Source organism: Staurois parvus, unplaced genomic scaffold (genome assembly GCF_062004578.1).
Source record: "Staurois parvus isolate SC_StPar_1 unplaced genomic scaffold, SC_StPar_1.0 ptg000018l, whole genome shotgun sequence".
NCBI classification, from domain to species: Eukaryota; Metazoa; Chordata; class Amphibia; order Anura; family Ranidae; genus Staurois; species Staurois parvus.
The window spans coordinates 25,616,962-25,631,686 of NW_028317814.1; the positions used below are offsets into that span (position 1 = coordinate 25,616,962).

Below are 14,725 nucleotides of genomic sequence, written 5' to 3' on the forward strand. Positions count from 1 at the left end.
CAGAGCACCTTCTTCCACGTTTGCTGTGCCCCCCACATGGCTTCTTACAAACTACAAACGGGACTTCTTATGGCTTTCTTTCAACAATGGCTTTCTTCTTGCCACACTTCCATAAAGGCCAGATTTGTGGAGTGCACGACTAGTTGTCCTGTGGACAGATTCTCCCACCTGAGCTGTGGATCTCTGCAGCTCCTCCAGAGTTATCATGGGCCTCTTGGCTGCTTCTCTGATTAATGCTCTCCTTGCCCGGCCTGTCAGTTTAGGTGGACGGCCATGTCTCAGTAGGATGCAGTTGTGCCATACTCTTTCCATGTTCGGATGATGGATTGAACAGAGCTCCATGAGATGTTCAAAGCTTGGGATTTTTTTTATAACCTAACCATGCTTTAAACTTCTCCACAACATTATCCCTGACCTGTCTGGTGTATTCCTTGCCCTTCATGATGCATTTTGTTCACTAATGTTCTCTAACAAACCTCTGAGGGCTTCACAGAACAGCTGTATTTATACTGAGATTACACATAGGTGGACTCTATTTACTAATTAGATGACTTCTGAAGGCAATTGGTTCCACTAGATTTTAGTTAGGCGTATCAGAGTAAAGGGGGCTGAATACAAATGCACGCCACACTTTTCAGATATTTATTTGTAAAATATTTTGAAAACCGTTTTATTCCACTTCACAATTATGTGCCACTTGGTGTTGGTCTATCACATAAAATCCCAATAAAATACATTTATGTTTTTGGTTGTAACATGACAAAATGTTGAAAATTTGAAGGGGTATGAAAACATTTTTAAGGCACATTTGTGTAGAACATTACATGAAAGTAAGGTTAATAATATAACTTAATTACATAATCTTCAGTTTTACTCAAATTGGTTGATGCAAAAATGAATACACCCCCACAACAAAAACTACTCCATCTAGTATTCTGTATGACCTCCATGATTTTTAAGGACAGCATTAAGTCTTCTAGGCATGGAATGAACAAGTTGGGAACATATTGCAACATTGATCTTTTTCCATTCTTCAGAAACGACTCCTTTTAGAGCCTGAATGCTGGATGGAGAGTGATGCTCAACTTGTCTCTTCAGAATTCCCATAGGTGTTTGATTGGGTTCAGATCAGGAGAGATACTTGGCCACTGAATCACTTTCACCCTGCTCTTCTCCAGAATTGCAATAGTGGCCTTAGATGTGTGTTTTGGATCATTTCATGTTATAAAAGTGCAGGATGACCAAGGACACGGAGTGATGGTAGCATCTTCTTTTTCAATATAGAGCAGTACATCTGTGAATTCATGATACCATCAATGAAATGCAGCTCCCTGACACCAGCAGCACTCATGCAGCCCCACAGAAGGACACTGCCACCACCATGTTTCAGTACAGGTGCCATGAATTTTTCTTTGTACTCCTCACCTTTGCAACGCCATACAGTTTTGAAGCCATCAGTTACAAAAACATTTATCTTGGTCTCATCACTCCAATGTATAGAGTCCCAGTAGTCTTCTTTTTCAGCATGGGTCCTGGCAAATTCTAGGCGGGCTTTTTTGTGCATGGGCTTTAGGAGAGGCTTCCTTCGTGGATGACACCCATGCATGTCATTCCTCTGCAGGGTACGCCGTATTGTGTCAAGGGAAACAATCACCCCAGTTTGGCTTTTTACTTCTTTAGCTAACTGTAGTGAACTTTCATGCATTTTCTTCAACCCCTCTCATCAGAAGACGCCCCTGTCAAAGTGTTAACTTCCGTGGATGGCCTGGACGTCTCTGTGAGATGGTTGCAGTTCCATCTTTGTTATATTTTTGTATCACTTTTGCTACAGTATTCTGACAAGTAAAGCTTTGCTGATCTTCTTGTAGCCTTCACCTTTCTTGTGTAAAGAAATGATTTTTCCTTGTGACGATTCTCTTCCATGGGGTGCCATTGCTGACAGCATGAAATGAGAAGGGGTTTTTCTTTGTTAAGTAACGTCCAGGGGCGGACTGACCATTTGGAAACTCGGGCACTGTCCGAGGGCCCGGGGTCAGTAGGGGGCCCCATAAGATGCCCCTGGTACCTTTTTCATAGGCTTTTTTGAGTTTGGGCAAGGACACAGGGGCCCCATGATCCCCCATTGCCCGGGGGCCCCGTGAGTTGTCAGTCCGCCCCTGGTAACGTCCTTTTATATTCAACCGTCTGCTGGACACCTGTTTAATGAATAATTAGACTCACCTGGAGTTGAACTCTTGTTAATCAGGATTTTGTTGTCTAAAATTTAGCTTTGCTTTTACTGCAGGCCATAGATGGGTCAAAAATCGGCCAATTTTTGCACCAATAATGGGTTAATTGGTCGCCTGTTTTTCTGGATTTTGCCATATTTTTTTATCGGTAAAGTTGGAAAAAATTGGCTGATTTTGCCGATCTTCGCGGCAATGATGGGCAAATCGGCCGATCTTTTTACTGATAAAAAATCTGCGCATGAGCCATGACCTGCAAGAAGAAGAAGAAAAAGGAAAAAGAAAAAGAAGAAAGAAAAAGAAGAAAGAAAAAGAAGAAAAAGAAGAAGAAAGAAAAAGGAGAAGAAGAAAGAAAAAGAAGAAGAAAGAAAAGAAGAAGAAAGAAAAAGAAGAAAGAAAAAGAAGAAGAAAGTAGAAGAAGAAGAAAGTAGAAGAAGAAAAAAAAGAGGAAGAATTCCAGTCAGCTATTATATTTGACATGAAAAAGTATTGCGGTTGCAACAATGTATCTATTTGTATCCGAATAAAAACATCTGTATCCGAAATGGATACAAATAGATACATTGTTGCAACCGCAATACTTTTTAATGTCAAATATAATAGCGGAGCTCTCTTCAGGGACAGAAGTAATTAAATGCCGGCCGCAGATGGGACAAAAATCGGCCAATTTTTTTTTTTACTGTTGGTGGCAACGTCGGCCTATTGAACGACCGATTCTTTGTTTTTTGCCGGTTTTTGACCCATCTATGGCCTGCATAAGACTTTCATTGGGGTGTATTCATTTTTTGCAACAGGGTCTTGAATTAGTTTGTTCGGAGGAATACTTTTTTGTGTGTGCAAATGAACAAATATTATTTGTGATCAATGGGCAGCATTTGTGGGAGGATTTTGTAGTATGGTGTCCCGTAGAAAATGTTCATTCTGAAAGTAAAGGTTTTTGGACAAATACACACATATATATATATATTTATTATGTGGTTTATATATGAGTGTCAGATGAACCAATGAGCAGGATATATATAACCCAGGAGTAGCACATCATCTATATTTATCAGGTAATCTTCATATTTTTCTCTCTGCATCCTTCCACCTGTGTGTGGATTGCTGTACACACATATATATATATATATACTTCCATGCAGGGTTGCTTGTTCCCAGCATGCTGCATTTCCTGGCCATCGCATGCCTGCATGCACCTCTGCTGTGTCGGTATGATGCATTGCTCCCCTCCTGACCTGTAATCACAGCCCAGGGTGTCACACAGCGCTCCAGTGACAGCAGTACAGCGGCTCCCATCACCTTCCACAGGAGGATTCCTCCGCTACTGCTTCCACCTTCAGCCGGAGCCTCTGGGCGTGGCCAAAGCGTACGTCAGCGGGCGCGGCCAACCATCCATGGGCGTGTCCTGCCACTCCCTACAGGCGTGCCCTCCCCCCCTCCTCCTCCCGCACAGCAGTCTACGTGCGCTTCCCCCCCCACCCCACCTGCTCCTTTCGGCTTCATTCTCTACAGCCTGGACGTCTAACCCCCCCACCTCATCCCCTCCACCTCCTTCCCCCTCCCGTGCGTGCAGTGCGTGCTGCGTGGCTCCGCCCCTCCTCCCGCCGTCCTAGAAGAGAGGAGGAAAAAAAAAAAAAAAAAACTTTTTTTTTTTAATTGAGGAATCAACAGCCGCCATCTTGTCGCGGCTCGGTCAGCGCCGGAGATCTCCGGGGCCCAGCGAAGGAAGAGAGAGAGGGGCTGCCGGCATTCGGGAGGCGGGGGGGGGCGGCTCGTTCTCCCCGCCACCCCCGGAGGAGGCTGCTGTTTGTGCTTTAATTCCCGAGGCCCCCCGTGTGGCAGCGGCGGCTCTTCATTGTTTTCCCTCCCCTCCCGGAGGAGGAGGAAGCGGCCGCACGGTTGCGTGGGCGGGCGGAGAAGGAACCGGCAGCGGCGGAAGGGAAGGGGGGCCGGGATCGAGGCCCTGACGCAACCTCATCTCCCCTGGGGCCTACCTTCTCCTGACACCCCCCGCACCCCCAACTTTTTTTGGGGGGGTGCGCGGTTACCCCAATTTTCGCCCAGGTGACCCGCCTCGGCCCGGCGGGAGCGCGTAGCGCTAGCCCATTTTTTTGGGGGGTGAAGCTACTTTTGGGGGTTCTTTTATTTTGGGGGTGACTGGCTGATGCCTATTTTTGTCTCCCATTGGCCGTACTCAGGGGATTTGTTTTCTGAGGTGGAAGTGAGGTCCTGAGGTGGAAGAGATTTGGGGGGTCCGAGTGTTGGCCGAGGGGGGATACCCATAGAGCAGGCACTGACAGCGGGCACCTATAGAGGGAGCAGGCACTGACAGCAGGCGCCTATAGCCTGCCACTGAGCCCCTATATTGGGGTCCTGACACCCCCTGACCTGGGCGTGGGTGGGATCTGACACCTGGGGGGGTCACCTGTGATAGGCTAAAGGGGGGGTATTGGGGTGCAGTGATTGGAGGGGATCTGCTAGTGGGGTGCACCTGTGATTGAGGGGAGGGTATTGGGGTGCCCTGATTGGAGGGGGCCTGTGCTGGTAGTGGGGGTGCACCTGTGATTGGTGGAGGAGGGGGGTATTGGGGTGCACTTGATTGGAGGGCACAGATTTGGTGGGTGGGGGGGGGTCACAGTAGTGGGGTGGCCTGGTCCATTGGTGGGGGGGGTGCAGGGATTGGAGGGCACAGATTTCGGGCGTTCCCACAGATTCCATTCCAGGACAGACCGGGGGGGGGTCTCCTTGGGCTGCAGGTGAGCCGGGTCCGTCCCCCGATCTCCAGTCCAGCGGTGAGGATCCCCCTGCAGGGGGGCAGAGTTTGGGCCTTCCCGGCCCCGCGGGGTCCCCCCGCCCTCTCTCCCCGGGGACGATGCAGGACTCGGGGGGCCGCTGCTGAGCTGTGGTCAGGTAGTAGTAGTACGAGTGCCGGGAGGAGGTGGTGGCCGGGCCGGGGATCTCTCCTCCTCCTCCTCCCCTCTCTCCTCTCCTCTCTCTCTCTCTCACTCACTGCTCCTCCTCCGGGGAGGGAGCCTCGTCCGTCTTCGGTGACCGATCAGAAAAGGGGAGAAGAAGAAGAAGATGGCCGAGAACCTGCTGGACGGGCCGCCCAACCGGAAGAGACCCAAACTCAGCTCGCCGGGCTTCTCGGCCAGCGCGGACAGTACAGGTAGGTGGGCCGGGGATCGGGAGGCCGGGAGGGGCGGCGGTGTATCGGGGGGAGGAGGATGCTGGGGCAGATGTGCTGGGGACATGGACGCGGCACATCCATCGCCGGAGAGGCGGCCGCATGGAACTTCATCACTGCTACCCCCAACACCGGGGACACGGGCCCGGCTCTGCCGGGGGATCCGCACACTGCAGGCCTCACAGCCCACCGGGGACAGGCAGGCAGGGGGCTGTGTGTGAGCGATCTCCATGTGAGCTGTGTGTGTGAGCGATCTGTGTGATCTCCATGTGAGCTGTGTGATCTGTGTGTGTGAGATCTCCTATGTCGTGTGTGATCTCTGATCTGTGTTAATCTGTGAGCGAGATCTTCTATGTCTGTGATCTCTGTGCGCGAGATCTCCTGTGGGATCTGTGTGTGATCTTGTGATCTGTGCGCGCGGTCGCTGTGTGATCTCTATGTGCGCGCGCGGTCGCTGTGTGATCTCTGTGTGATCTTTGATTTGTGTCTGATCTGTGCGCGTGATCTCCTATGTGATCCGTGTGCGTGATCTCCTATGTGATCCGTGTGCGCGCGCGATCTCCTATGTGATCTGTGTGTGCGATCTCTCTGTGATCTGTGTGTGCGATCTCCTAAGTAATATCACTGATCTGTGCGTGCGCGAGCTCGCTCTGTGACCTGTGCGTGATTTCTATGTGATCAGTGTTTCAGTGTTAAGATGTGATGAGTGTCATTGTATAGTTCTGTTCATTCATCTGCAATAATGGCGCTGTTCACCTCTGTGCTCCTTACCTGCGTCACGTCTTAGGTGCCTTTTGAACTTTCGCGTGTTTTCTTGAATGTGCAGCAAGCATGTGTTCTCATTTATTTATTTTATTTTAGGACCAAGGCTTCCTTTTCACTAGAGCATTTCACAAACGCAAACATTGGCTAGACGGCACGTTGCGTTTGCGGTGCTGTTCGTTGCATAAACACAGCAAGCAAATGCACGTTTTTCATGTACATCAGAAAGGTGTATGAACTATTTTTTGTTGCACGCAGGGCAGGCCAGTCATTTCAGTGTAATTCACTGAGCGACATTGCGTGAATGAGGCCTAAGGGCCCATTCACTCCAGATCAGCACATTCTGTGTGCTTTCACCGCTCGGGAACGCAGTGCTCTTGCGAGATACACACAGGTGCCAGTTTAGCCTCCATTCGCACTATGGGTCACATATGAATCGTACAGGACAGCACACTACATGCCCATGCAATTCACATGCAATTTGAGCCCTTTCATTTTGAATGGACTCAAATCACAAAGTCATGCATGCACCAGTTTTAGAAATGCGCTGCGACCAGATTGCATGGTCGTTTTGTACCGTGCAATCCAGTGCAGGCAAACACGCTTGCATTTGTGGTGCCATTAGCATTGCACTGACATCCACTGCAGATGGTATGGGTAGTGCGATTGGAACGCAGTGCAGGGATCGCTGGTTTCCCACACAGTGTTCTAGTATGAACTAGCGCTTAGGGCTCATTCACAGCACAGGAACATGATGTGCATTCCTGTGCAACTCGCATGCAATCCAGATTGATATGGCACCAGATCACAGCAACAGTAGTGTATGCACCACTTTTATAAACGCAGTGCCATCAGATTCCATGGTACTTCTGTACCTTGCGATCCGGTGCCAGCAAACGCACTGCACTTGCGACCTGTGTTTGGGGTGTCATTAGCATTGCACTGATGCCCGCTGCAGATCACAAGTGCAGTGCGTTTGGAACGTAGTGCAGGAAACACACGAACGCCGGTTTCTCGTACCGCATTTTGGTGTGAACAGGCCCTTTATTCTTAATAGCACCCGAAACGCATCTTGTAAACACAGTGTGTTTGCAGCCACCAAACCGCATGTTGCTATTTGCAAACAAAGTGCTTGCACTTCTCTGTGTATGCTCCAGTTCATCCAAATGAATGGGCTGTCAAAACTGGCGGGTAAGGGACCGCACAGGAACATGCGTACCAGTGTGAACCAGTCCTAATACCCGATGTTTCCCTGTAGAATGGATCGTTTTGTGACAGATTTGTTTCATGTGTGTGACTTTTCATTTTTGGACTCATAACACTTGGCCTGCATTTACACGCATAAAAAGCACGTGTTGCTCTTGCAGTGCTGTTCATTGGTAATGGCACCAGACACACATTTTCCCATAACAAATGCAGCAAAGGTACGTGAGTTACTTCACCGCATGTGGGGCAGCAAATTCATTTCAGTGCATGTAGCATGCAGGCATCATGGCATGGACAGGGCTCAAGGGACCAGTTCACACCACCATGCGTGTGCGCATTCCCGACAGTCCATTCATTTGAGGGCTGCCAAATGCACAAAAAAAGTATGGCAGGCAGAAATACTGCTACAGGGCAGCACGGGTGTGCAAAGTCGTGTGTATATAGACGTGATTTTGCAGTTCCAGTTAGGGGGTGCACGCGCCATTTGTGGCCTCGGCTGTCAGTCACCGGGTCCCGTCCGGTGATTCCCAGCCGGCACCCGGCAAATTCCGATGGGGGAGAGACCTGTATGTAAACGATACAGTTTTCTTCCCCTGTCCGCTCCTGCACACTGCTTTGTATGACTCTGCATAACAGAACCATACAAAGCAATGTGCCTATAGTGTAAACCACACACAGCCCACATAGTAAAACAGCACACAGTTAACCCTTTGATCGACCCTCATGTTAACCTCTTCCTGCCCAGTGCCATTAGCTATTTATTAGCCCTGATCACTGTATTGGTGTCACTGGGGATGTCAGCGACACCAAGTTAGTTCCCCCAGTGTTAGAATGCCTGCTGCAGTCCTGCTATAAGTCGCTGATCACCTCCATTACTAGTGAGAAAAAAAAATCCAGTATCTATACCTCCATTTGTAAACCCTATTAAGCAATTAATTTACACGTATTCTGGTTTTTTTTTTTGTTTTTTGTTTTTTTTTTAGCAAAGACATGTAGCAGAATACATTTGACCTAAATTTATGACAGATTTAAAAAAAATTTTTACTGGACGTGTTTCATAGCAAAAAGTCCAAAATATATGGTACACACAACCGCTCTGCACAGTGTGGGCAGGTGTGAACCTAGACCCCTACTGGAGTCCCTTCGATCTGACTTGGAAATCGTTTTCAGAGTCGGATGGTATTCCGACTTGAGGTGCAATTTGCAAGACCACAGGTGTCAGTGCAAGTCGCACCTAAAGTAGTGCATGCAAGACCACAGGTGTCAGTGCAAGTCGCACCTATAGTAGTGCATGCAAGACCACAGGTGTCAGTGCAAGTCGCACCTATAGTAGTGCATGCAAGACCACAGGTGTCAGTGCAAGTCGCACCTATAGTAGTGCATGCAAGACCACAGGTGTCAGTGCAAGTCGCACCTATAGTAGTGCATGCAAGACCACAGGTGTCAGTGCAAGTCGCACCTATAGTAGTGCATGCAAGACCACAGGTGTCAGTGCAAGTCGCACCTATAGTAGTGCATGCAAGACCACAGGTGTCAGTGCAAGTCGCACCTAAAATAGTGCATGCAAGACCACAGGTGTCAGTGCAAGTCGCATCCAAAGTAGTGCATGCAAGATCACAGGTGTCAGTGCATGTCGCACCTAAAGTAGTGCATGCAAGACCACAGGTGTCAGTGCAAGTCGCACCCAAAGTAGTGCATGCAAGACCACAGGTGTCAGTGCAAGTCGCACCTAAAGTAGTGCATGCAAGACCACAGGTGTCAGTGCAAGTCGCACCTATAGTAGTGCATGCAAGACCACAGGTGTCAGTGCAAGTCGCACCTAAGTAGTGCATGCACTACTTTAGACATCGGTGCGCTCTGACCAAGTCAGAATCGCACCGCTATGACCGCTGTAATTGCTGACAATAAGGTGCGACTTGCCATGTGATTTGCAAGTTGCACCCGGTGTGACCGGAGTCTTAAAGTAAAAGATGCTTAGGTAGTAGTAAGCCCCTTATACTGACCTGAGCCATCACTTGATCCAGCACTGTTCTCATATGCAGTGGCTGTCATTGACTCTGCTGGGGCAGTGGGAGCCATTGGCTTCCACTGCTGTCAAGTCAAAGCCATTGACGGGGGTGGGGGATCAAGCCTCACCGTCTGTCCATAAAAGCAAGTAGCAGGGCTTGGGAGCAAGTCTGCACAAGTGCCCCCATAGTAAACACTATGGGGGCACTTGTGCTGAGGTTGGGGGCACTCTGTGCAATTCATTTGTACAGAGCAGGTAAGTATAAACCTGTGTTGTCATTTTTAAAATATTAAAAATTTAGTGTTACAATTACCTAATGGAATCCCGAACACCACATGCAGCCGCACATCTTTCACACAAACCTAGTGCAACAATGACCCCCGGTTCACATCTATGTGGCCGTGCGAGCCATGTTTTGCACGGGCATGAGAGCCCATTCATTGGAATGGACTCCCATGCCCGTGACACGCAGGGAAGAAGTCCCTGTACTGCTTTGGAAAACACAGCCCGCACGGGACCCTCGGTTCCCAGTACGGTTGCATTTCCCAGTGTGAGCGGCTTGCCATTAGAACTAATGGCACCCACCCGCGGGTCCGCATTCCTCTGTGTGGGTGGTGCGGCTGCATGGATTTTTGTATGGATCCGCAGCGGCACCACCCGCACAGATGTGAACCTAGGGTCAAGAAGGTGAATGAGCTGCTTTGTTTCACATTTGACAGTCCATTCAGTTCAATGCATGTAATGCGACTGAAGTATAATACTTTTTGGGTTCTGTGTAGAATGGATCCTAATGACCGATTGTTCCATCTTTTGTGTGTACAACGTTTTATTCTTCAACCCATAACACTTGGGCTGCATTCACACACAAAATATCCGTGTCTTACTTGTGCCATTTATTGTCTATGACACCCCAGATACGAGCTTTTCAAATGACAAATGCAAAAAATGCTCAAAAAATGTGCATGAGATACTGAGTGCATGTAGGGCAGCACATTCATTTCAGTGTCTAGCATCACAACACGCATGTGTCAGTAGGGCCCAATAGTTCATGGGAGTGTAGAATGGGTCCTCCTTGTGACAGATTGTTCCTGTGTACAAATTTTCATCCTTTAACCTACAACACAGAACACTTGGCTCTATTCACATCTGCACATTCCAGAGATGGACTCCTGGTCCGTGCGTCGCCCTCCCGGTCCGTGCGTCGCCCTCCCGGTCCGTGCGTCGCCCTCCCGGTCCGTGCGTCGCCCTCCCGGTCCAACTAATTGTTAATGCCTCCCCAAACGAGGCCAGCAAGCGTGTGTTTTTGTGCGCAGCTCAACGCCTGAAAATACGCGGGAGCTTCTTTTAATGTGTATAGGGCAGCCCTTTTTTATTCATAGAAATAATTCTGCTACCCATGGTGCTGTGCGACATGAGAATATCCACTGACAGGGACCGATCCCCAATATCCAATTATGCATCAGACAGAGCTATGTGAGATCTATCTGTGGTGTACAATTCAGTATTTGGGAACAGTCCCGGAGAGCGCAGGCAGACTTTTTTTTTTCTTTCTATGATTGAATAAAAAGTCATGCGTATAATAAGGAATATAAATCTTTTCATCATATTCTAGTGCTGTCATTCCTGTATGTAAGGCAGTTGTAGTTTCAGTGGACATGTTGGAGAACACATTTTTTTATAATGTTTAGCGAACGTTAAAACATGTTACACCAACGATACAAGAATACAAGTGATAGCAGATGTGTAATGTTGGCTGGGTCACATAGCAAACATAGTTCTGTCTGAAGCACAGTTCACTATTGGATAGCGTACTCAGAGGGCGCAGGCTAATCCTAGCAGCATCTTTTAATAAAATAACATTTCACCTGTAGAATATAAAAAATTGTATTCTACATACACAGTTTCTTTAACCACTTTCACCGGACGCTTTCACCCCCTTCCTGTCCAGGCCAATTTTCAGCGCTGTCACTCTTTGAATGACAATTGCGTGGTCATGCAACACTAACCATATGAATTTTTTAGCAATTTTTGAGACCGATAAAACTTTTTTGCTATTTATTCATTCAACAATGGGATTTTTATTTTTTTTGCTGTATAAATGAAAAAGTCCAAAAATTTTGAAAAAAAGTGTTTTCCTTATATAATTTTGCAAATAAATAATCTTTCTTCATAAATCTTGGCCAAAATGTATTCAGTTATCTTTTTTTAAAAAAAAAAAAGAAAGGTACTTGTCCACCGGATTTATATATATATATATTTAAATAAAACATATATTAAAAAAAAAATTATATATATATAAATCTGGTGAATTAACGGACAAGTACCAAAAAAATCCCAAATTTATAATAAATTATAATTTTTCTAAAAAAAATTTACATTTTGATTTTTTTTTTTTTTATACTATTTTTTTTTTTTCTAACATACTGTCACCCTAGCAGTACAGTTCATCACTACTTGTGGGGGGTGATGACTTTTTTTTTTTTTTTACACCCATAAAAGATGGAAAAGCAATCATTTCTCCTTCTCTCTTACTGCATTCCTGAGAAATGCTGTGAGAGCTGTGATTGGTCACAGCTTGTCACAAGGTACAAGGTTTTTTTTGAATAGCTTTGTACCATGTGACCTCTGTGATCATTCACAGATTTCACACGTAGTAAGCAATGATGTCAGAAGTGACATCTTGCTTACTACTATTCATGTGATCACTGATTGGCCAATCAGTGATCACATGATCGGGACTTCACACAGAGATCCCGTACAGCAATTGGTGTTCCGCCGTGTCCTCCGGACACAGCGGGCACCGGATCGCGGTGCCACGTGCTCCCAGGGAGAGCGTGCACAGGCTGAAAATGCGTGCGCCGTTTATGAACGGCAACCCTCCCCTGCACTGCCCCGTCTGGCCGTTTATGTACATGGGCTGGACGTGGTTAATATACAATTATGCATCTCAAGTGCAGAATATGGCAAAAAAGAAAATACATTTGTGCACGTTAACTGCAGAATATGAACTATATTTTTATATTTATTTAAAATAATCATGCACCTCAGCTGAATATGAACTGGAAGCATGATTCGTAGAGAGGGGTTTGTAAAATTTAAATATCCGTCTGTTGGAGAACATAATGCTCAGCTATCATTGTAAACACGTTTTATAAAACTGATGTCTGATGTTGGCATAGCAGACCCGGTCTTATCTGATGTGATGTTGGATAGTGGTCCAACATGGCGGCGTTTGTTCATAGTGGTATATTTTTGACTTCACTTACAATGATATACCTCATCTACATAAGATAGAATATATCAATATCATTTTCTGTATTTTGCTGTATAGCTGAGCATGCAGTTTTGTGGTTTCATCCTGAAACAATCAACCTGTCGGCACGAGAGCTCCAAATTATATATTGGTGAAGATACAGCTGTACGAGAGCGCGCCCTCTGGTCACCTAGTGCTGTGATTAACCACTTCCCGTCCGGCCCATGTACATAAACGGCCGGACAGGAGCAGTGCAGGAGCGGGTTGTCGTTCATAAACGGCGCCCGCATTTTCAGCCTGTGCGTGCCCCCTTGTACACAGATCGCTGTATGGGACCTCCTGTGTGAGGTCCAGATCATGTGATCACTGATTGGCCAATCAGTGATCATGTGATCACTGATTGGCCAATCAGTGATCACATGAACAGTAGTAAGCAAGATGTTACTTCTGACATCATTCCTTACTACTTGTGAAGTCTGTGAATGATCACAGAGATCCCATGGTACAAGGCTATTCACAACAGCCTTGTACCATGTGACAAGCTGTGACCAATCACAGCTCTCACGGTATTTCTCAATGGCTGCAAGAATGCAAAGAGAAGGAGAAATTATTGCTGTTACAGCCTTTGAGTGTAGAAAAGAAAAAAAAAAATCATCACACTCCACAAGTAGTACAGTGTCACTATGGTGACAATGTACTGCTAGGGTGACAGTATGTTAAAAAAAAACATAAATAATTAAATTAAAAATGTAAAAAATTGTTTTTTAAAAATTATAACTAATTTGGGTTATTTTTTTTTACCAAATAGATAATGAATACATTTTGGGCAAGATTTATGAAGAAAGATTATTTGCAACATTTTATAAGAAACTTTTTTCAAAATTTTTAGACTTTTTAATTTATTTAGAAAAAAAATTAAAATCCAAGTGGTGAATAAATACCACCAAAATAGTTTTATCTGTCTCCCAAAAAAAAAAATGCTAAAAAATTCATATGGGTACAGTGTTGCATGACCGTGCAATTGTCATTCAAAGTGTGATAGCTCTGAAAGGTGATAATTGGTCTGGGCAGGAAGGGGGTGAAAGTGTCCGGACTGGAAGTGGTTAAGTTGATCACAATTCACATTTTTATAGGGTTTCTTTAGCACAGGCCACACCCACATTACCCATCATTACTTATCAGTTTACCAACACCTGTATGTATAGTGCACCAAAAGCAACACGTGTTTAAGAAAATAGAAATTATTCAGAAGAAATTTTAGCTGCTTATTACAAATAGAAAAATGCAATTTATATTAAATGTTCTATATATCAACTTATAATTGTGTATATGTATAATAATAATAATAGCCACTACTAGTATAATGGATTTTACTCCAAGACACTCATGTACTTATATAATTCAACACGTCTGTTACTTTTATTTCATTAAGATGTACTGTGATGATGGAGGAGATAGTAAGGATCACATTTATCCCTATACATAGGCAGGCCATAGACGGACCGTTTATCGGCTGAATGTTCGGCTGATAAACAAAATACCGGTTGGCCCCGTTGCCGGTGCTGCCACCCATGTCCACGGAAAACGGCCTTTTTTCACGGATTTTCCAGCATGACCGATAAAACTTAACGAGAAGATCTGCAAAAAACCGGCCGAGGGGCTGGCCCCACTAACGGTGTGAATATCGACCCATTTTTCGTGCGGATGAAAACTCGTCTGATAAACGACCCGTCTATGGCCTTGAATGGTTTTCATGCAGCCACCCCCCCCCCCTAATAAATACACAGCAAAAGCAATTAGAATGTTAAAACAAAAACGGTTCCTGTAGACCCCGGGGACGACACTAGCCCTTACCTGGGATTCTGTGATTGGGTCGCCCTCACCACGATGAACGTACCTGAAAGCTGGGTGTAAGCTAGGTATTTTTATACATTTTTTTTTCCTTCCAAAGTTTTTTGTTGCTTTCTCGGAGTGTTTTTTTTTTCCTGTACCATAAGTGAATTTTGTATTTTAGTGCAAGGTCCAGTCTAATATAAAATCGTACAGTTCCCTTAGGTCAGTCTAAAAATAAAATGGATTTTTAT

General features: G+C 45.9%; 1 protein-coding gene across 2 annotated transcripts in view; it reads left to right on the forward strand.

Moving 5' to 3' along the window:
- The first annotated feature begins 4,913 nt into the window (after positions 1-4,913).
- CREBBP (CREB binding lysine acetyltransferase) overlaps positions 4,914-14,725 on the forward strand; it is an 84,094-nt gene continuing 74,282 nt past the window's right edge. For both annotated transcript variants that reach the window (XM_089683444.1, XM_089683448.1), the window contains exon 1: positions 4,914-5,394. In XM_089683444.1, coding sequence (XP_089539570.1) covers positions 5,307-5,394 — 88 coding nt within the window. In that variant the 5' untranslated portion in view covers positions 4,914-5,306. The remainder of the gene's footprint in view (positions 5,395-14,725) is intronic.